The 21410-nt window shown below is 39.5% G+C and overlaps 1 protein-coding gene across 1 annotated transcript; it reads right to left on the bottom strand.

Moving 5' to 3' along the window:
- Positions 1-1269: 1269 nt before the first annotated feature.
- smtnl (smoothelin, like) lies at positions 1270-21190 on the bottom strand. The gene is made up of 10 exons (XM_067365373.1): positions 21064-21190; positions 20317-20924; positions 7513-7594; positions 6968-7225; positions 6808-6870; positions 6639-6705; positions 6209-6352; positions 5982-6105; positions 3373-3524; positions 1270-1409 (listed from the first exon to the last, which is right to left on the bottom strand). Exons 2-10 carry the CDS (start codon positions 20791-20793, stop codon positions 1283-1285), a joined length of 1494 nt encoding a protein of 497 aa, XP_067221474.1. The 5' UTR covers positions 20794-20924; positions 21064-21190; the 3' UTR covers positions 1270-1282.
- Positions 21191-21410: the final 220 nt, after the last annotated feature.

The following is a 21410-nucleotide window of genomic DNA, read 5'->3' as shown; positions in this document are numbered from 1 at the left end:
TCTGTAAATGTATTTTCACTAGTGAAATGTCACCACAGGCTGCCATTCAAATTCAATTGTTGATATCAAGAACTGATTTCTTACTAGTTGAAATTCCAATTTCACATATCAGAAATACAATTCTTACTAGTAAAAATAATAATTATAGATATCAACAATTCAGTTGTCACTAGTTGAAATGTCAGTTCTTGATATCAAAAATTGAATTGGTACTAGTAAAAATGTTTTGATATCAATAATTTGACAATGTTAGTTTCTGATATCATGAATGTGATTGTTACTAGTAAGAAAGCCATTTTAGATATCTGAAATTATAATATATTTATCAGAAATACATTTTCAGATATCAAAAATGAACATTTTTACTAGTAGCAGTTCAACTAGTAAGAAATCAGTTCTTGACAATTAAATTGTTGATATCAAGAATTCATATCCTGAGATGTGAATAAAAGTCAAAACGGCTTGCCATAAATATAAATATTGTTGAAAAGTCTTTATTTTGTTTTGTTTTTTGGCGCACAAAATGTATTCTTGTCGCTTTATAATATTAAGATAGAACCACTGAACTCACATGAACTGATTCAAATATGTTTTTAGTCAGATTTCATCAAAAAAATCTTAATTTGTGTCCTGAAGATGAACGAAGGTCTTAAGGGTGTAGAACGACATGAGGTTGAGTAATAAATTACGTTATTTTCATTTTTGGGTGAACTAACCCTTTAACCAGGTTTACAGCATTTCCTGTTAAAACGCAGATCCAGTGCTTACTTTATGTTTTGTACTGTACGTCCTGCACATGCACCTGTGTATAATGAGCTTTGGCAAAGCTACAGACACAGTATAAAAGACAACCAGAAACGTGCAGCTCATGCCACTGAAAATTAGAAAAAAAGACAAAACAGTTATAAAAAATGTGCCGATCTATCTGAGAACATGATATATTGTACCTTATTTCCTGTACATTCTATTTCTTTCTATCTTTCATTAGTAAATATGAAATCCACTAATAGATTTCTGCCTCTATCTTTGCAGTCTATAAAATGGCTCCATAATGCAGTGATTAGTAATAAAACAGAGGCCAAATACACAAAAGCCATGTCTCAATGCTCTGTATAAATAGTCGATGACCTTTCCTTGACTAAAATGCAACCGTAGAAGCGTCATGCTTGAAATGGCGTGGGTTCCCGTGGACATTTTGCAAACCCCAAACCATATCAGAGTTCAGTTTTGTCCAGCAGAGGGCAGTGCAGAGTGTTCAGCTGGGGCTAAAGGGGCCAAGATCTCACTCAAACTTGCGCAAGTGGTTATATAGTGACTGGACGTAAGTAAAGACACACATGGGGTCTGGCTTTCTGCCCATCACCATCATGTCCTCCACTTCAATAAGTCTATCGCAGCCAGCTTTCTTCCTGGAAATAGAGAGAAACAGATTTAGCAGGGGTGGATGTGTATGGCTGTTCCTCTTCATTCTCCAATGTCTGATGACTATTTGAGTTTATATGATAACTGTAATACATATGTTCCGGTGACATTCATAGTGCAGTTTTAGGACTATGTGAATATTTCAAGATGTGGGAATTGGGACACTAGGAGAATGATGTCATGCCGCAGGGCTGTCAAGTCAGAGTAGCCGGTTGAGGGGAAGGGGAGGTTCCTCTGAGCTCAACTGGGATTTGTTGGCATGCTTTACTGGTTTAAAGTGCGGGTTACGGACACCCTAGACTCAGACGCATCGGAAACTTAAGTAACATTATCTTTTGTGCCGTACTGTGAGGTGATGTGTAGCACAACTGCAGATGATTTGCGTCAACTTGCATTTTGGAGTCATTCTGTTCAGCTTGTTAAGTCGGGTCACATCAAGTTCACATCTCATCTGTCCGGTCCATTCCTATTTAAAGACTTTTAATACTTTATTGGCGCTTTTAAATGAAAATTAATATGTTGCTGGTATTTATTTACTCACCCATATGTCGTTCTAAACTTATGTTATTTTTCCATAGACCATAAAAGGAGATTTTGGAAGAATCTTTACAAAGCTCTTTTTATAGGCCTAGTGACCTTTTTCATAGAGACTGAATATAGCACCTAATCTATATTTTTGCTACTTATATGCAGCTTTTTTTCTTCTTTTCCTCCTGTTTTTGAAACATGAGGTTGAGTACATAACACAGTATCATACACAGTATTTTTTACAGTTTGGGGTCAATACAATGTTTTAAAGGGTTAGTTCACCCCAAAATGAAATTTCTGTCATTAATTACTCACCCCCATGTCGTTCCACACCTGTAAAACCTTTGTATATCTTCGGAACACAAATTAAGATATTTTTGATGAAATCCGAGAGGTTTGTGACTCGTCCATAGACAGTAATATAATCAACACTTTCAAGGTCCAGAGAGGTAATAAAGACATCGTTAAAACAGTCGACGTGACTACAGATTACTATGAGAATACTTTTTGTGCACAAAAAAATAACGACTTTATTCAACAATATCTTCTTTTCTGTATTATTCTCATACGTTGTTTACATCCAGCACTTCCAGGTTCTACATCAGAACGCTGATTCATTATTAGCTGGCTCACACGCGTGTGTTGTGCTGCTCACGTGATCAGCTTTAAACATGGAAGCCTCCACTGTGCTTACTGCGTAAAGATAATGACAGGGAAGAGAAGAGACTGTTGAATAAAGTTATTTTTGTTTTGTTTTTGCACACAAAAAGTATTCTCGTCGCTTCATAAAATTAAGGTTGAACCACTGCACTCATGTTTACTGTTTTAACGATGTCTTTAGTACCTTTCTGGACCTTGAAAGTGTTCCCTATGCTGTATATTGTTGTCAATGGATGAGTCGTATACCTCTCGAATTTCATCAAAAATATCTTAATTTGTGTTCTGAAGATGAACGGTATGGAACGACATTTTTGGGTGAACTAACCCTTTAATGTTTTTGAAAAGGTCTCTTATGCTGATCAAGGCTGCATTTATTGTATCAAAATACAGTTAAACAGTAAAATTGTGAAATATTATTACAATTTAAACCATAATACATTTTTATCAGGAATCTTTGATGAGTAGAAAGTTCAAAAGAACAGCATTTACTTGAAAGAAATCTTTTGTAACATTATAAATTAATCTTTAGTGTCACTTTGTTCAATCTTATGCATCCGTGCTGACTAAAAGTATTAATTTTTTTTTTTTTTTTTATCTTACTGACCCCAAACAGGTTTTTTTTGTCATCTGTTTAGTATGATAAAGGAATGACACTAGGACAAACTACTCAACTTCAAGAGCTTAAGGCACCATGAAGTGTGTCGACATCTCAATGCCATTGTCAAAAGGCTGAACAGATTTGCCTCCATTCCACTGACTTACTCTGCAGTGCTGAATGCCAGCTCAAAGTTATGTTTGCGCTCGGCAGGGGACAAGATGTTGTAATCAAACTCTGTAGGGAAGAAAGAGTGGACCAGGGCGCAGAATGCCATGCCGTCACTCCAGCTGGATGAGAAGTTTTGAATGTCGATGTTCTGCAGATTAAAGGGAGAGAGTGAAGCTTTATTTATTTTATAGGACATTGGGGTTTTGCCCCATATCTATCAACACAAATTCAAAATTGGCATTCCATAGACCTATTTCCTTAATAATAAATGTGTATATATATACAGTGAGTTCGGAAAGTATTCAGACCCCCTTAAATTTTTCACTCTTTGTTATATTGCAGCCACTTGCTAAAATCATTTAAGTTAATTTTTTCCTCATTAATGTACACACAGCACCCCATAATTGTTGACATTTTTGCAGATTTATTAAAACAGAAAAACTGAAATATCACATGGTCCTAAGTATTCAGACCCTTTGCTGTGATACTCATATATTTAACTCAGGTGCTGTCCATTTCTTCTGATCATCCTTGAGATGGTTCTACACCTTCATTTGAGTCCAGCTGTGTTTGATTATACTGATTGGACTTGATTAGGAAAGCCACACACCCGTCTATATAAGACCTTACAGCTCACAGTGCATGTCAGAGCAAATGGGAATCATGAGGTCAAAGGAACTGCCTGAAGAGCTTAGAGACAGAATTGTGGCAAGGTACAGATCTGGCCAAGGTTACAAAAAAAATTCTGCTGCACTTAAGGTTCCTAAGAGCACAGTGGCCTCCATAATTCTTAAATGGAAGACATTTGGGATGACCAGAACCCTTCCTAGAGCTGGTCGTCCGGCCAAACTGAGCTATCGGGGAGAAGAGCCTTGGTGAGAGAGGTAAAGAAGAACCCAAAGATCACTGTGGCTGAGCTCCAGAGATGCAGTCGGCAGATGGGAGAAAGTTGTAGAAAGTCAACCATCACTGCAGCCCTCCACCAGTCGGGGCTTTATGGCAGAGTGGCCCGACGGAAGCCTCTCCTCAGTGCAAGACACATGAAAGCCTGCATGGAGTTTGCTAAAAAAAAACACCTGAAGGACTCCAAGATGGTGAGAAATAAGATTCTCTGATCTGATGAGACCAAGATAGAACTTTTTGGCCTTAATTCTAAGCGGTATGTGTGGAGAAAACCAGGCACTGCTCATCACCTGTCCAATACAGTCCCAACAGCCGAAGGTTTACCAGCCGAAGGTTTTGTCTTTCCAACAAGACAATGACCCTAAGCACACAGCTAAAATAACGAAGGAGTGGCTTCACAACAACTCCGTGACTGTTCTTGAATGGCCTAGCCAGAGCCCTGACTTAAACCCAATTGAGCATCTCTGGAGAGACCTAAAAATGGCTGTTCACCAACATTTACCATCCGACCTGACAGAACTGGAGAGGATCTGCAGAGGATCCCTAAATCCAGGTGTGAAAAACTTGTTGCATCTTTTCCAAAAAGACTCATGGCTGTATTAGATCAAAAGGGTGCTTCTACTAAAAACTGAGCAAAGGGTCTGAATACTTAGGACCATGTGATAATTCAGTTTTTCTTTTTTGATAAATCTGCAAAAATGTCAACAATTCTGTCAGTATATATATATATATATATATATGTATATATACCCAATCATCAGGGTTATGATTACTAAAACTAAAATGGAAACCATAAAAATGTTTCTTAAAATAAAATAAACGTTACCTAAAGTAAAATAAAATATAATAAAACTAACTTAATTTATTTCAGCTAGTTGCCAAGTCAGTTCATGTGATGATGCAAAATTGAGCAGTGTGCAGGAATTATATTATTTTATTCATCAAATTAAATCAGCATTTACATATCTAAAAATAAACCTTAAGTGAATAGTAATAATGAATAACAATAGATTACAAAAAGAAAGTATTATTCTTCTAGCATTTATTCCCCTTGATCAGTGAGTAATCGAAAGGAATAGAACAACTTCCTTTGAGATTCTTCAGACTTGATTGTGGTTGTCAGAGCAGATGTTTTATTGTTGTCTGGCTCTTATATTCATATGCAGTTTTCTCTACACTTCATCATTTAAACAGTGTTCATTTCTCATCTGTAGCTGGCAATCTGACAGGCTAAGACAGTCTCTGTCAGTGAGGGAAATCGAAATCGCCATGCGTGTTCGTCAGCTGTCTGCTCTGGTTCTCATGTTTACATACTGCTCTCTCTTGATTCTAAATTAGGCTTGACCATTACATTACCATCTCTAACTAGAGCCATATGGGCTGGTTGCAAAGCTGCACTAGAGTCAGTCAGAATATATATACAGAGAAACACTAATACCACACACATAATGTTCATTCACACTCTTACTGATGTTAATAAAGTTGATATGTTAAAGCTAATAAACAGACTACCACTTTATAATGTGTTCAATCTTAAAATAACAGTATAGGAAGCCCTATAAGACATGATAATTTGCATCTTAATAAGCTGAAGTGAAGCCTTTCTTAGTTTTAATACTCCGGCCGTGTTGATACGTCTCCAAAGCTCCTTTTTTTTTTTCTGATTTGAGATAAACCCCATGACGTCTATGGAATGTCTAACCTGGTACCCAATCGTCTTGGATCGACACCACTCCAGAAGAATCTGCTTGATACTGCTAGCACTGGATACTCCAAAGCTCTGAGAGCGTTTCAGCTTTGGTTTGGAATCCACTGGCTTGGGTCGACTGAGTTGTGAAAGATCAAAGCAAGAGGTTTTTACTTGGATTGACTTTGAAGAGCATTAAAAAAAGCACATGGTTGCATAGACAAGAAGGACAATTCCATTACCTGTTGTTTTCAGAGTCCAGCCTCTCAAAAATGGACCTGCGTGCCTGGGCTCCAATGTTTCGAGGTAAAGTCTGGGACCTCACAAGCTCCCGTCTGCGCTCAATACCTCTGCCAAAGGATAAATCTCCTGGCATATCCACATTCCTGATGCAAAGAGATAGAGATGGCTGAGGAACATTTCAGTTCTGTGAAATAGATTTTTTTTTTTTTTTTTTTAAATAATACTGACTTTATAAATGGTACTGTATAGAAATTAACATCAACTTAAATGATTGAACTATTATTATTGCTTGTTAGTTCATGATAACTAATGTACTACCTAATGCTAACAAATTAAACTTATTGTAATGTGTCACCATTTTTCTTTCTAATTGAGAGAATATTGCAGATTTTATTTGCATTCATTTACAGATATTCACACTCCACCCACCTGTCTGTATTGTGTGAAAAAAGCCCAGAGTAAGTCACTGACTTGGCTGGAGCTGAAGATGCCTTCTCTGTTAGACAAAACATAGAGTGACACAAACAATGAGACAGACTTTATGATGAAAGCACATGCTGTGAATATGAGTCAAAGAGATTGGTTGAATTTGTCCTACCACTGAGCCGTGGAGATCCCATAGTCCTGGCCGGAGTTGGAGCCCATGTTTTCACAGACGGCACTGTAACCACAAGACCAACACACATATTTAGGTGCTGACAGAAGAAAGAGTCATCTGTAGCCTCGCTCTTTGAAGTTGTGATGGAGTCGTACTGTACCTGAATGAACAGGAGACTCTAGTTGTGGCTGGTTATCGCTGCTGACCGGCTGACTGTTTGTCAGTGAATCTGTTATGGTTGAGGGCATTGCTTGCATTGGGCTACCAGGTGACTCAGGACTCTTCATAACTGCAGAGTCAGCCACTTTTGTGGTTGCTGTGATGGGCAGGTGTGGCATTGCCATGGGAAGGGGGGCTGAGTGCTCCTGTGACACACCGTTTGGTGGTGAGTTTCTCCTCAAAGGCACAGTAGAGTTTTCTGATTGGATAGAGGATGTAAATATGTTACAACAGGGCCCCATATACATCTCTATCTATCTATCTATCTATCTATCTATCTATCTATCTATCTATCTATCTATCTATCTATCTATCTATCTATCTATCTATCTATCTATCTATCTATCTATCTATCTATCTATCTATCTATCTATCGAATACTTCGTTTATTGCAAATTATAATGTTTATTGAATTGATTTTGTTTTTTTGAATTGGCAGTTTATGTTTTGCGCTTCAAGCTTTCCAGAAGGAATTATGGGTAATACCTGTTGAGGATAAGTGTCCATTCTCCAAGCCTTGGGAAATTGGTGCTGGATCCACTTCAATGGGCTCATCTCGCTCAATGCTCTGTTAGAGAGAGAAGCAATATTTACCGTTAATCTTTAATAAGACTAATAATTTAGTAACACTTAAATGTAATCTTTAGCCAATCTCAGAATGAATATCCATTCTTGATACTGTACATTATTATGTTGTGATGCCTAAAGACACCTGTAGCATTTAAATATGATTGTTTTTAGTTTTTAGACAAAACAGAGTAGAACTTTAATATCAGCCATTTAGAATTCAGTAACCCTTGTTATTAGTGACACCGGTGGCCATTAAGTGAACTGCAGCCCGCAACTTATTACTCTTGCTGGCATTTGTGCACATGTAATGTACAAGAAACTGAATGTGATTCAATGCCACTGGCACCATGTCAACAGATGAGGTCATTAAAATTACACTGTTACGATAGTTTGATTATAAAGTATATTTGAGGCTATATATCTGTCTGTGTGAGATTATCGTTTGAATTCATTTCTTTTCTTTGTATGACATATTGACCTTACAGTATGGAATGGCTCTTTCGGCATTATCCTTAACAGTGTATAAGCATTCGTTACATGTGTCATTGAATGGAAGAGAAGCTCTCAGGAGCGTGTGTATCTCATCCTTTGGATTTTCTCGGCGTAAAAATCATAAAAATCAGTCTACAGGCTTTCATAGACAATATAGGAAGTCTTAAAGTTTCATTACAAGCTATTCACTCATTGCCAATACAAAAAAGCGATTAATACATGTACATAATTTGTACATAGCCCCTTTAACATAACAACAATAATGATCAGTTTATTGGTATTATCCAGAATTTGAAAAAAATATATCAATCCTTGGTGCCCCTAAAAACAAGTATCCTTTACAAGAGGCCCAGTCCCAAATGGATAAGCACCAAAACAGGGTATAGAACATGAGACAACTGATGCGATTATCCAATAAACCCCAATCAAAGACATGAAGAGAGACAAAGTGGCTCCAAGTGTGTTTTTCAAGAGGGCACATTCTGCAAAAGTAAATGAGTGATGTGATCTAATCAAAGACATTTGATTGATGGGTTCACTATGATTCGCTGTGGAGACCAGTGATGTTTAAAGAAGCCTAGTCTCCTTTAAAAATACATCAAAGCTCTGGATCAGGGCCGATGTGGGTCATCAATATAGATACTGCTGCTTTGCTGGTCTATTTTAATCTTAAATAGCCACTTCTGCCCTCCATGCACTTTTCTGTGTGACCTAAATGCAAGATCACATGTTGACATTAGTGCCTTGAAGTTACACACTGACACATGAAGGTCGCCGCCTTGCTTAATTTCCTTTAGACCTCAACCATCACATAGTTATACAGATGCAGATGTTTGGCCTCGGCTGCAATGAGCTAACCATTATTAAAGCAGATTGTCTCCTAAGGGGATGGCGGACTAGTTTTTTTAGGGCCTGGATGTAAACCAAAAGAATGACTGTGCATGTTTCGTTGGCTCTGGCGCTATCATTAATTACCTGGCAGCTTCTCAGGACTTTAAAAAGCTCTTTTGTGTGTGGCCTGAACCTCACTAGTACATGCAAATACATGCTAATATGCTAACCAATGTGCACAGGCTATAAGGAAGTGTTTGTTTGTGAATGCAAATGCAAAAACACACAGGGATTAAAAACCAGGCATTCAATCAGGAAAAAACACTGCATTTTAAAAGAGAAATAACTTCCAAGTGAGACTCAAGGAGTAAGTGAACTGGCAAGAAGGAGGCCAGATGACATCATATCTAAAGAATGCTGGAGGGGCGTGCAGTCGGAGGGGAGCAGCTGCCTGTCCCATTGAGAGAAGGAGACAAAATTCACCTCAGCTATGAAACGTATCCATCTCTGATTTGCTGGCTGAACAAGCAGGTTCTCGGCTCAATCCAGTGCTAAAGTTGCACTGCGAACGTCTGTTGTTGGACTGTCAGTGTCTCTAGGGGATATCAGCAGACACGTGACATGTATTTAATGTTTTTGCAAGCCTGAATTTGGAAAAACATCGCCTGCAGCCATTAAGGTTTGTATCTGAAATTCCTTCCAAATATATTGGTTCAGGCACTATTTTGGCACAGAGGTCACCTGCTGCTCGGCCCTGGGCTAAATTAAGAGGTTTAGGGGGGGATCTTACCACACCCATCTCACATGTTCACTGAACTGCACGCACTCACCCCAGTTGCTCTTTTTTTCCTCCAGGAACAACACATTCCCAATCCCAGGGAATGCGTCATCGCATTAATAAAGAGAAGCAATAAAACAAGTGCAGGAAATAGGGAGGTGAGACAGAACATGTGGAAAAGTGTTTTAGTCTAAGGCTGCAACTAACAACTATGTTGTTAATTGATTAATCTGTTGATTAATTCTTTAATTAACCAATCATTCAAGAATAGTATGAATATAGTATTGCATTGCTATGCTATTTTTTTTTTATTTTGCTTTTATTTTTCAATCTCATTAAAGTTACTACTCATATTTTGAATTAATTAGTTAATTTTTAATTCATTTTACTATTTTTTTTTAAATGAACATCCAAAAACAAATATTGTTTTGAATAAAATGGCATATCTAAAATGTTCCATTTGATTGACAGATGTGTACATGTGCTATAAAGTATTTAAAGTACAGCATTTAATCGGTATAATTCATTTAACTTGATTAAAAATAGATTTTGAAATAACAAAAAAGTGATGAAGATAAGACTAATTGGTAATTAAATTTTTTATCGTCTATTTTCAATATCAATCTGAAAACAATGATTCATTCACAAATCTGGGTCTCAAAAAGATCATTGAATCACTGAATTAATAACTAATGCAAACAGATCAGTTGAATTAACTATTTAATCATTTAATGCTATTTGTTAAATGATTCGACTAATCATTGAAGCATTAATCTGACATTGCTATCAGGCTTCAAGGAGATCACTAAATCATTGAGCTGTTAACTACTGCAACTGGATCAGTCAAATTCACAAATGAATGAATGAATATTACTTTTTTAACCGGTTCAACTAAATAATTGAAAAGAATCGGCTCAAGGAATGATTCATTCATTAATTGGACATAGCCATTGGGCCTCGAACAGATCATTGAATCATTGAGTTGTTAACAGCTGCAATCAGAATTCACAATTGAATCTTTCAATGCTATTGCTGTGCATTTGTTCAACTGAGTCACTGAAATGACTATTTTCAATATCAATTATCATGAACGTAACCATTTAGCTGTTAAGCTCAACTTCAGCCCGAGTTCTCTAGCCACACAAAAGAGAGAAAAAAACTGGATAGTCCATACTTTTGTCCTCAGGGAGGGTCAATCGTCTACGTGCTGTTCCTCCATAAGTGAGGACACTCAAAGACAATGAGGGTGGTGTGGAGACCAGCGTCGTCTCCCAGACTATACAAAACAGACCACTAGAAGACTGAATGCAGCCCCTTTAGAGACACAATAACCACTCCTGCAGGTGAGAAGACAAGAAATGGCCTTGAGGAGTCTTCAGTCTATTTGTTTTGTCCTACAATAGGCCTACATAAACCGAATACCTCTAAATGTGGTTACTATGTACAGTCCATTCAGACAATGGACTCCCCTTACAGAAAACCTTTCATGTCAGTCTAAATGTCCTTCTACCGCAAAATAAGAATTTCCCCAACGTCTTGGCAGCCTGCCTGTGCAATGCTGGGGTGCATAAAAGAAGATTTTTCCTGTGGATAATCATAAGGTTGTATTGTATATAATCTCTGAGTGATTTGATGGTGAGTGAAATGGTAATGTGGCGGCTTGAGCATTGTGACTGCAAGAGAAAACAGAGAGTTGCTCTGTGTATGATCAGAGAGATGAATGCCAGTTTTGATGAAGCTCTGTGTGTGTGCGTGTCTGATTTTAAACGTATCTGAGGGGATATTCTTGCCTCTCGGTGACATTTGAGATTCTTGGAACGTTGTGGTGGCGGGGGAACAGAATGGAGCATAAACAACAATAGAGGGCATGTTTGTGGGAGAACTCTGGAGGGTTCAGTGGACTCATTCCAGCTCCAGTCATTTAAATCCTACAGATAGCCAGCTCTTAGAAGGCCATCTCTGGTATTAATAAGCCATGCTGATAATGCTATTTATATTTTGCCAATGTACAAATAGCTGGGCTCAATTTGGGAATGGGGGTCATGATCGGAAAACTCAAAGTGGATACTGTTTAAGACATAAATCAACAGTGTGAAAAGCAAATGAATCATTTAGAATTGTTTGCCCCAAATTTGGCCAACAGTAATTTAAGGGTCATTTTTCCTGCTGTAAGTCAGAGAGATGTAGAGTCTATTAAGTTGAGACAGATGGGGATGGGATGCCTGGTTTGTGAGGGTCTTTGCTCTGTAATTTCCTCCACAAACTCAAGTGTTCATGCAGAAAGAAGCCCAAACACCTGTTTTTCAAAGCACCACAAAGCCTGCAATTTCTCTCCTCTAGCAGAAGCAGGAATGGAAAGAAAACCTGTGCAGAGAAACAGAGAGAGACGTTTGAAGACTGTGTGTGAACTACAAGAATTTCTCTTGATTTCTCAGGGAGTTGGGTGTTGCTTCATTTTCACTCCCACATACTCACAAATTCACAAATGTACACCGTAAAAGGCCTTATAAATATTGTCCTTCAGGCCATGTAAATTCAAGCACTGAATTTGACCTTCTGATTTAATTTCATTGGTGTAACCTAATGTAGTCAGGTGGATTTGGTCATAGACATTATTATGAATTATTAAGAGTCAGCATATTCAAATTCAGTTCATCAGTTTGTTTTGTTAGCTTGAGATTTACTTAAACTAAATGACTGAATAAGTAAGTTTAACAATGATATTTGTGGATTTCAAACTAAATAACTAAGTTTGCCATCAAGTCTCGGAGCAGGTCTCGATTGGATAAGTGAATCAGAATTAAAACGGAGTTGTGAACCGATGCAATGAATCACTCAAATTCACAAATGTATTAATTAATGACATATGTGAACGGCTCAAGTGATTCGTTGAAAAGAGTTGGTTCAAAAGAATAAAACATTGACAAATCGGACATCAGGTCTCCACTAGATCATTGAATCACTGCGTTGTTAACTGATATAATCAGATCACTTGAAATCACAATTAAATCATTCAATGCTGTATGTGAACTCGTTCAACTGATTCATTGAAAAGAATTGGCTCAAAAGAATTATTTGTTCACAAATTGGACATCGCTATCAGGTCTTTACCAGATCATGGAATCATTGATCAGTTCAGATCAGTTGAACTTACAAATGAATCACTCAATGCTATTTGTGAACTAGTTCAAATGATTCATCAAAAAAGAACTTGCTCAAAAGACTGAAAATTGTCTTGATAGAATTTGTTCACAAATCAGAAGTCAGGAACATGTTTCTAAAAATGTAGTGAAGGTCATATACTGTAGTAGGCTATGCCTTGAAATGTAAAGTGTAGAATAGTAAAGTTTAGAGTAGAGATATTCGAAAATCTATTTAACTACAGTAAAGAGGAAAAAATACTACTGTCAGTGGTGGAGAGTTACAAAGAATTTTTAAATTCTTGAATGCGGACATGTCCACATTTAAAACAAATGAATGCTCTTGCATCTTCCCTGCTGCCGCAGCAGTTTCAAATGATATAAAACTAGCGTTCTTTTTAAAATATTATGCATTTTGCCCTATATGTGACATCTATTTACACTGTTTGTATAACTTGTTTGCACACATGAAAAATTATGTACACCTCTTTGGTTTACCAAACAACCTCGTAGTGGGAAGTGCGCATGTAGTGAACTCAAAACTAAACTGTCCATTACTCATCTGTAAACAATCATGTGTGTCCTGACACATTGACGCAGGAGCTCCTGGACTCTTGAGAAACCTCTTTAGATTAAAACTACATGACCATGCTGTCACTTCAGTATGATTCACTGCAGCACGATTGATGGTTTGTAGCTCAAAGGGACGCAGAAAATCTAAAGCCCCACCTGCAGATGGAGAACACAGACCTCGGCAGTTGTCAAACACAATGCCTCAGGCCAGAGAGAGAGAAGGGACAACTCCAGGATTACACATCAGTTTGCACACAATATCTAAGAGCTTAGCGTGGTTTAGACTTTCTAACACCAGCTGAGATACCAACGGCCTTCTACTCTACTCCAGTGACAAACATGGGCGGTAATGTGACTCCATGCATGGTGGATAAGCAAGGTCTTCACTAGAGTTTCTTCACCTAAATTCTCCTCACATACGCATTCCTACAAGGTGGGACAATGGTTCCTGAAGGGCAGTGAGGTCATCCCGTACACAACGAATTATTAACCTGTAACCACGGAGATGAAAATACATGGCATTGTCTGGAAGTAATTAGGAGAGCCAGGGGCAGCATGGGAGCGGCTGGATGCCTTTCTCTAGCCTCCATCCACAATCTATTCTCTCTTTTCCACCCTCCCTCTCACATTCCCTCTTTCTCGCCCTCTCTTTCTCTCTATTGCACTCTACTGTATTAATAGCTGTGCAAAGGTTTTTTTGTTCTACTCCTTCTTCTCTGCCAGGAATCTGTGCTGGACATGGAGATCCAGGCAGGGCAACGGGAGGAGATTAAACGTTCCGTTCCATTGTGAGAGCTTTGGCTTTGGGCCAGTCCGTGCTGGAAACGTCAAGCATATCTCAGACAAACACATGCAAACAAATACACACTAGTATGTTCAAGTAAGCTCCTTGAACCCCCCTGCCAAGGTGTAAAACTTTTTTTTTGTAAAACACATTTTCATTCGCTTTTGCCTCATAAATAAAAGCCTGGAGTCCAGTGGCCTTGCAAATGTGGACGCTTAAGTGAATCTTTGCAAACAAATGCTTAGCCTTTAAGCCTTCAGAGGCCTGCTCAGCTACCTGGCAGGCTATCCAAACCTAGAAAATTCCCAACATCAAAACCAAATTTAAAGCAAAGCACGTCAGATCAAACGGCATTCCTTTCTGGGCTTCGTGTTTTAAAAACAACTCTTCTTTGGCAATATTAGATGGCTGTGTGGACTGAAAACTAGATGTACTGGCACTCTATGGTGAGGTAAGCCAAAGTGAGAAGAGCGTTTCTCACACTCCCAGAGCCAAACATGGGATTTGAAGTACTATTACGGTCATTTGGTAATGCTTGGCATCATGGGGTGTGTGTAGAGTAGAAAAGGTCCTTGCTACAGATGTGTGGTGTGTATAATTGTGAAAAGGGAAGATATAAATGTTTATGGTCATGTCATAACATGGTAAACTGTGTATGTCAAAATACACTGTTCTTTGCCAGTTTGAAAGTTCTTGACTGAAAAGTATGACCACAAGATGATTCACACTAAAGATAAACATGTGAGGATGTACGTAAGCTCCTCAGTAAAAACAATATACATCTTAATTCATTAGCTACTTCCCAAGTCAAACTTATATTATACCATTATTTTTTATTTACCTTTAATAGTCTACACTAGTGCATCCTGAAATACACACTAGCATTTTCACAGTGGAAAAAGTGCACTACGTTTTCTTTTGGGGCTAGTTTGATTTAAGAAAATGGTACTAATTCTGCTAGTTGCTGCAAGCCTAGAGGAGGATGTTAATGCCATAATGCAGATGATACAATGTCTCTGAGAAGATGTGTGGACTGACTTTTGGCAACATTACTGCAAAACGCAAAATACGTACCAATACATACAGTATCTCACAGAAGTGAGTACACCCCTCACATTCTTGTAAATATTTTATTATATCTTTTCATGTGACAACACTGAAGAAATGACACTTTACTACAATGTAAAGTAGTGAGTGGACAGCTTGTATAACAGTGTAAATTTGCCGTCCCCTTAAAATAACACAGCCATTAATGTCTAAACCGCTGGCCACAAAAGTGATTACACCCCTAAGTGAAAATGTTCAAATTGGGCCCAATTCGCCATTTTTTCTCCCCAGTGTCATGTGAGTCGTTAGTGTTACAAGGTGTCAGATGTTAATGGGGAGCAGGTGTGTTAAATCTGGTGTTATCGCTCTCACTCTCTCATACTGGTCACTGGAAGTTCAACATGGCACCTCATGGCAAAGAACTCTCTGAGGATCTGAAAAAAAAAAATGTTGCTCTACATAAAGATGGCGTAGGCTATAAGAAGATTGCCAAGACCCTGAAACTGAGCTGCAGCACGGTGGCCAAGACCATACAGCAGTTTAACAGGACAGGTTCCACTCAGAACAGGCCTTGCCATGGTCGACCAAAGAAGTTGCGTGCACAGCGTCATATCCAGAGGTTGTGTTTGGGAAATAGACATATGAGTGGATGGGGGGGTCAGCCTGTCAGTGCTCAGACCATACGCCGCACACTGCATCAAATTGGTCTGCATGTCTGTCGTCCCAGAAAGCCCGCAAACAGGTTGCTGAAGACAAGCAGACTAAGGACATGTATTACTGGAACCATGTCCTGTGGTCTGATGAGACCAAGATAAACTTATTTGGTTCAGATGGTGTCAAGCGTGTGTGGCGGCAACCAGGTGAGGAGTACAAAGACAAGTGTGTCTTGCCTACAGTCAAGCATGGTGGTGGGAGTGTCATGGTCTGGGGCTGCATGAGTGCTGCCGGCACTGAGGAGCTACAGTTCATCGAGGGAACCATGAATGAGCAGAGCATGATCCCCTCCCTTCGGAGACTAGGCTGCAGGACAGTATTCCAACATGATAATGACCCCAAACACCTCTCCAAGACGACCACTGCCTTGCTAAAGAAGCTGAGGATAAAGGTGATGGACTGGCCAAGCATGTCTCCAGACCTAAACCCTATTGAGCATCTGTGAGGCATCCTAAAATGGAAGGTGGAGGAGCGCAAGGTTTCTAACATCCACCAGCTCCGTGATGTCGTCATGGAGGAGTGGAAGAGGACTCCAGTGGCAACCTGTGAAGCTCTGGTGAACTCCATGCGCAAGAGAGTTAAGGCAGTGCTAGAAAATGATGATTGCCATACAAAATATTGACACTTTGGGCCCAATTTGAACATTTTCACTTAGGGGTGTACTCACTTTTGTGGCCAGCGGTTTAGACATTAATGGTTGTGTGTTGAATTATTTTGAGGGGACAGCAAATTTACATTGTTATACAAGCTGTACACTCACTACATTGAAGCAAAGTGTCTTCAGTGTTGTCACATGAAAAGATATAATAAAATATGTACAAAAATGTGAAGGGTGTACTCTCTTTTGTGAGATACTGTACATATCACAGCAGTTTCCAACAGAAATGAACACTAGAGGTAGTAAACAGCAAGCACTTTTAATCCTTTTCATACTTTATGATTATGGATTAAAATAAGACAGCCTATTTTCACGTGGCTCCTAGCAAAATATTATATTATGACCTCAAAAACCTTTTTACCATAGTGCATGATTTGTAAACTAATACATTTTAGAGTTTTTGCATCACATAACTAACTCCGTATGTTTGGCTTGATCGGTACCTGGTACAGAATTGGGTACGAGTCCCATGAAACACGAGTCATGACAAGCTCAAAAACTTGTAGAAACAAGCTAAAATGGCATATGGTTGCTTCAGCAATTGCGTTCTTATGCAACATTTGATTTTATTAACACTGTCGGGTAGATTTAGGGGTTAGTGTAGGTAATCCCCCCTCCCCCCCCCAAAAAAAACACTCTTAGATAAGATGAGATTTTAAATGCACTCTAAACAGAGTTTCAACAGATAACAGCCATCCAAATCTTATCTTCCTCCCACCCAAATCTCCACTCTCTCCCTCACACATACACATACACGTCCTCCAGCGGGAGTCAAAGTAGGCCTATCTGACATTTGCAATGCATATATTGAGGCACAGTAGAAAGACCCCACTGACCCCTAAACAATTTATTCACATCAGCAGTAATGGAAGGCAGGGGCCCTTTGTGCTCTGGGCCAAATGTGGTCATGCAGTATGAGACCACACTCCACAGGTGTGGTTTCAAGCCAAGCACCTGTCCTCTGAGCATGAGAGACTCCAGAGGAGCCGGCGGTGCTACATCTACACCACATTTTGGTGCAGAAAGAGAGGAAGGTGTCCTGGGTGTTCTTCAAATCCTGACTCACCCAACGTACTTCAAATGAGGCAGAATGTCGACACAATGGCCCATTGAAACCACAGAAATGCTGCGGTAATTGGCAACAGCAGTGCAGGACTCCTCTGCGGAGACAGTAAAGAGTGAGGGCAGAGCAAAAGCATTTCGCTGGCCGCATGAACTCCGAAAGGGAGGAGGAACACAGCACGATCCGGCTCATGTGCATTTAAAGTTTTGACGGTAAATTCATAACATATATGGACATATAAAGTGAAGTTGGCATCTTTTTGTCATCGATCAGTTAATCAATCTATCAATCTATCAATTCATCCATCAAATCTTCTATTTGTTTGTTGGTTAGAATTATAAAACCTGCCAAAACACTATGAACTGTAGTGAGGCCAAGCACAGAATGACAGAGAGCAAGAAGGAGAGAAAGGGATAAAGATATGAAGTGGACTGGAGTGTTTTGTGTGAGACAAAATGATAGTTGGGAGAAGAAGAAATGCCACAGATACAGTGGCGGCAGTCTGAGATTGAGCCCAGGATAAACTGTTATTTCCCAAGAACAGAAAGTACAACAGGGCTCTGTAAGAATCAGAGACAGAGTTAGGAGGAAGAGCGTGAGATAAAGCGTGATTCTCATGATATCTGCAGGTGCTCACAGCACAGCCATGTGGAGGCAGGCCAGCACACATCCCCACGTGGAGTCTTTTTCCAGTCTTTGTCGCTCACTTTTTCCTGCAGGCTGGGACTGAAAGGGAGTGCGCCACAGACCTGCCACAACAGTCTCTGAGTATTTTACAAGCCTGAAATGCAGCTCTTTCATTATGCGGTTGGCAGGTGTGGATGTGGCAGGGAAGATAACAGCCTTCCTTGTTTCTACTGACTCTCACTCACAGCCAAAATCAACTGCACTCCCAGCTACTAAAATTATGATGATTTCGAAATAACTTTTACAAACCTGAAATCTAAAACAAGACCTTATGAAACAAGCCAATTTAATTTGAATGTTATGCAAATGATAGTATTTTTATACTCCAGCACAGAGCTCTAGAGTAATGATTGACGACTGCATGATGTTTGAGTTTTTCTGCCTCTGGCAGCAGCTGTAAAGGCTTAAAGATGACAGGTTCAACTCAACAGAAAGTCTCCTCAAACAAATTACAGCTAATCATTGTCTATCATGTCAAAAACTGCATCTCAGAATCTGTCGTAAATACCCTCAATTTTGAGGGTTTACAGTATAAATATGCAAACTATTAAATGTACCAATCAAATAAAACATTCATTCATTGAATGAATGACATCTGCTAAAATGGCTTCATGGGCTTGGTTTGATCAGTACCAATATCAACAAAACATCTGAGCATTTCAAAGTGATTGTTTTTAATTACAAATGTGTCATTTCACAAAAATCTGGAGCCTTTACACAGGCAAGTGAAAGCTGTTCTGAGTGAAAGCGGCTCTGTTCTTGCTCCAAATAATGCATAAATGCATAAAAGCCTTACTAAAATATGCTGCTTTGTTTTTATGTAAATGAAATGCAGCATCAGAGCCACCTTAATTTATTTCTATAATTCCATATTTATTATAAATACTGTAATATAATACAATATGAGCTGTATTATTAATTTAGTCCTGTCATGAGAACCCTCTGAGTGTTTGACATGGAAATGGCAACATTGACATATTTGGCATCGGCAGAATAGATCTGATACGCTGCTGCTAATGGTTATTGCTGCTGCTGCAGAGCAAGTACGGGACTTGCTACTGCCAATACATACACAACATGCTGCTCTGAGCAAGTAAGAGATGCTGCTGCTGTACAATATAGAGTACATGAATTACCTGTAACAGATCTATACAGGTGGAGCTGGGGAAGGTGGAGGGTTTCTGCAACTGCTATAGCAAGTGCTAACGAAATATTTCAAGGTTGAGCTGCAAGCTCATTGGCTACTGATACAACAGGAACCAATCGGCTGTGCCCTTTAGAGAATGATGTGATTGCAAACAGGTTGAGTTTAGCCTGTGCCATTTAGAGTTTCATGACAGAACTTTGTATTTAATTTTTAAGCGTAACTGTCTTAACAATTTCGTAACATAATTTCTGCAATTTTAATTCCTGTATAAATGCATTCATGCAACACTAAACAGCCTCTTTTCTGGAATATAAGCCACTTTAGTCACCTTTGCAGTCTAAAAACCACATTCATTTTATAAAACTGATCTAACTCTAAATCTGATATTAATGCGGCAAGTTGATCATTAGCTTGTCAACTGAAAAGCAGGCAACAAATATTACTTGGTGGTCAAAATTGTTTATTCGCATTGTGCCTATAAAAACACCCTTAACCGTGGTATAATAACCATAATGCATGGCCATATGAGGCTTAACTTCATCATAATGCTAAGTTGGAATGGTGGTAGTAAGTGATCAAAACGTCATCCCACATTCTTCAGAGACTGCGCCAAAGGTCTGAGACAAATTCTGACTTTACAAACATTCAGAGAGTTTGCATATGTTTTCCAGCTTCTGGCTTCTCTATATGTCTAAATATTTAGTTTGCGAACATAAGGTTTCTCACATCACTTCATTCTTTCCAGCTCCACAGAATGACCTCGCTCGAGGTCACTCTTATACTCATTCTTGCAAATGTCTACTCACATTTGTTTTGCTGGTGACAGAGAAGGTTGCTCTGCTGGAGAAACGTGTGGTGGTGGGGCTGGAGGCTGAGCCGCTGGCCGAACCGGTCAGAGCCGCTACGCTGGGGGCCACAGAGGGTGGAGACTGATGCCCCGCGTTGCTGCTGTTGGTCTGTGGTGGTGCCGATCCTCCTGTGAGAAGTGCGCTTCTGTCACACACCGACCCAGTCAGCATCTCTACCTGTCGGGTCAAGGCCTCTAATTGACCCCTGAGCTGCCGGTTCTCCTGCTGCAGCTGCGCCACGGCTCGGCCAAGAGGTCCACTCACATGAATGGCCTCTTCTAGTCTCCGCTCGATGCCTAGCTTGAAAGCGCTGACATCCACGTGGATCTCCCGCACGGCATCTCGCAATGTGGTTTCATAGCGGGCCAAAGCGGCACACACCGTCTCCCCTTCCGGAGAGCCCTCGGCCACTGATGCCAACGGGCCTGCGTCCATCTCTGCTGTGAGTCCAGCTATCTTCCTTTACAGTCCAACAACAAATTGAGATCTGTTTCTGATATTTCCCTCTTGAAATTGTTTAAAGTCCCAGATCCATATAGAAATCCAGAGGAAATGACAACAGTGACCTGTGGAAACAAAACTAAGTCAGAAACAAGCTTCATTTCCTTATTGAATGAATAAAAAGCTCATCTTTAAAGCTCACTCAGCATAAAAAAATACAGTAGAACATTGTAAAATTGTGACTGTTTGAGTGAGTTTACAGACCTTGTGTTTCAGTATGATTTCCTGCTGTGAGTGTGTCTGAGTGTGTGAGTGTGTTCTGCCCGCCGTGCTGTTTTAAAGTACAGCTCTCACAGTCACGTTAACCTCCTACTACTCCTGCAGCCTGGGGGAGGGAGGAGAGAGGGAGGGAACAAGACAAAAGAGGAGGGGAGATAGAGCTCCACTTTATCCTGGCTCCCCCTCCTTCTTTCCACTGTATTTGTATTAATCTCCACTTTCACAACACAGTGCTCTGTCTCTGCTCTCTCTCACTCACTCTTCCTCACTCTTTTTTCTTCTGACAGATAAAGGCCACTGCTCACATTACTCCAGCTCAAGCATGTCCTACT

This window comes from Chanodichthys erythropterus, chromosome 17, assembly GCF_024489055.1.
Source record: "Chanodichthys erythropterus isolate Z2021 chromosome 17, ASM2448905v1, whole genome shotgun sequence".
Lineage (NCBI taxonomy): Eukaryota > Metazoa > Chordata > Actinopteri > Cypriniformes > Xenocyprididae > Chanodichthys > Chanodichthys erythropterus.
This window is presented reverse-complemented; position numbering and strand designations above follow the sequence as displayed.

Coding starts and splice junctions, on each gene's coding strand:
- smtnl (XM_067365373.1), bottom strand. CDS start 20,793: ATGGACGCAGGCCCGTTGGCATCAGTGGCCGAGGGCTCTCCGGAAGGG. Junction 6,706..6,807: donor GGGATCTCCACGGCTCAGTG/GTAGGACAAATT, acceptor TTTGTCTAACAG/AGAAGGCATCTTCAGCTCCA. Junction 6,106..6,208: donor CTGGACTCTGAAAACAACAG/GTAATGGAATTG, acceptor TTCACAACTCAG/TCGACCCAAGCCAGTGGATT.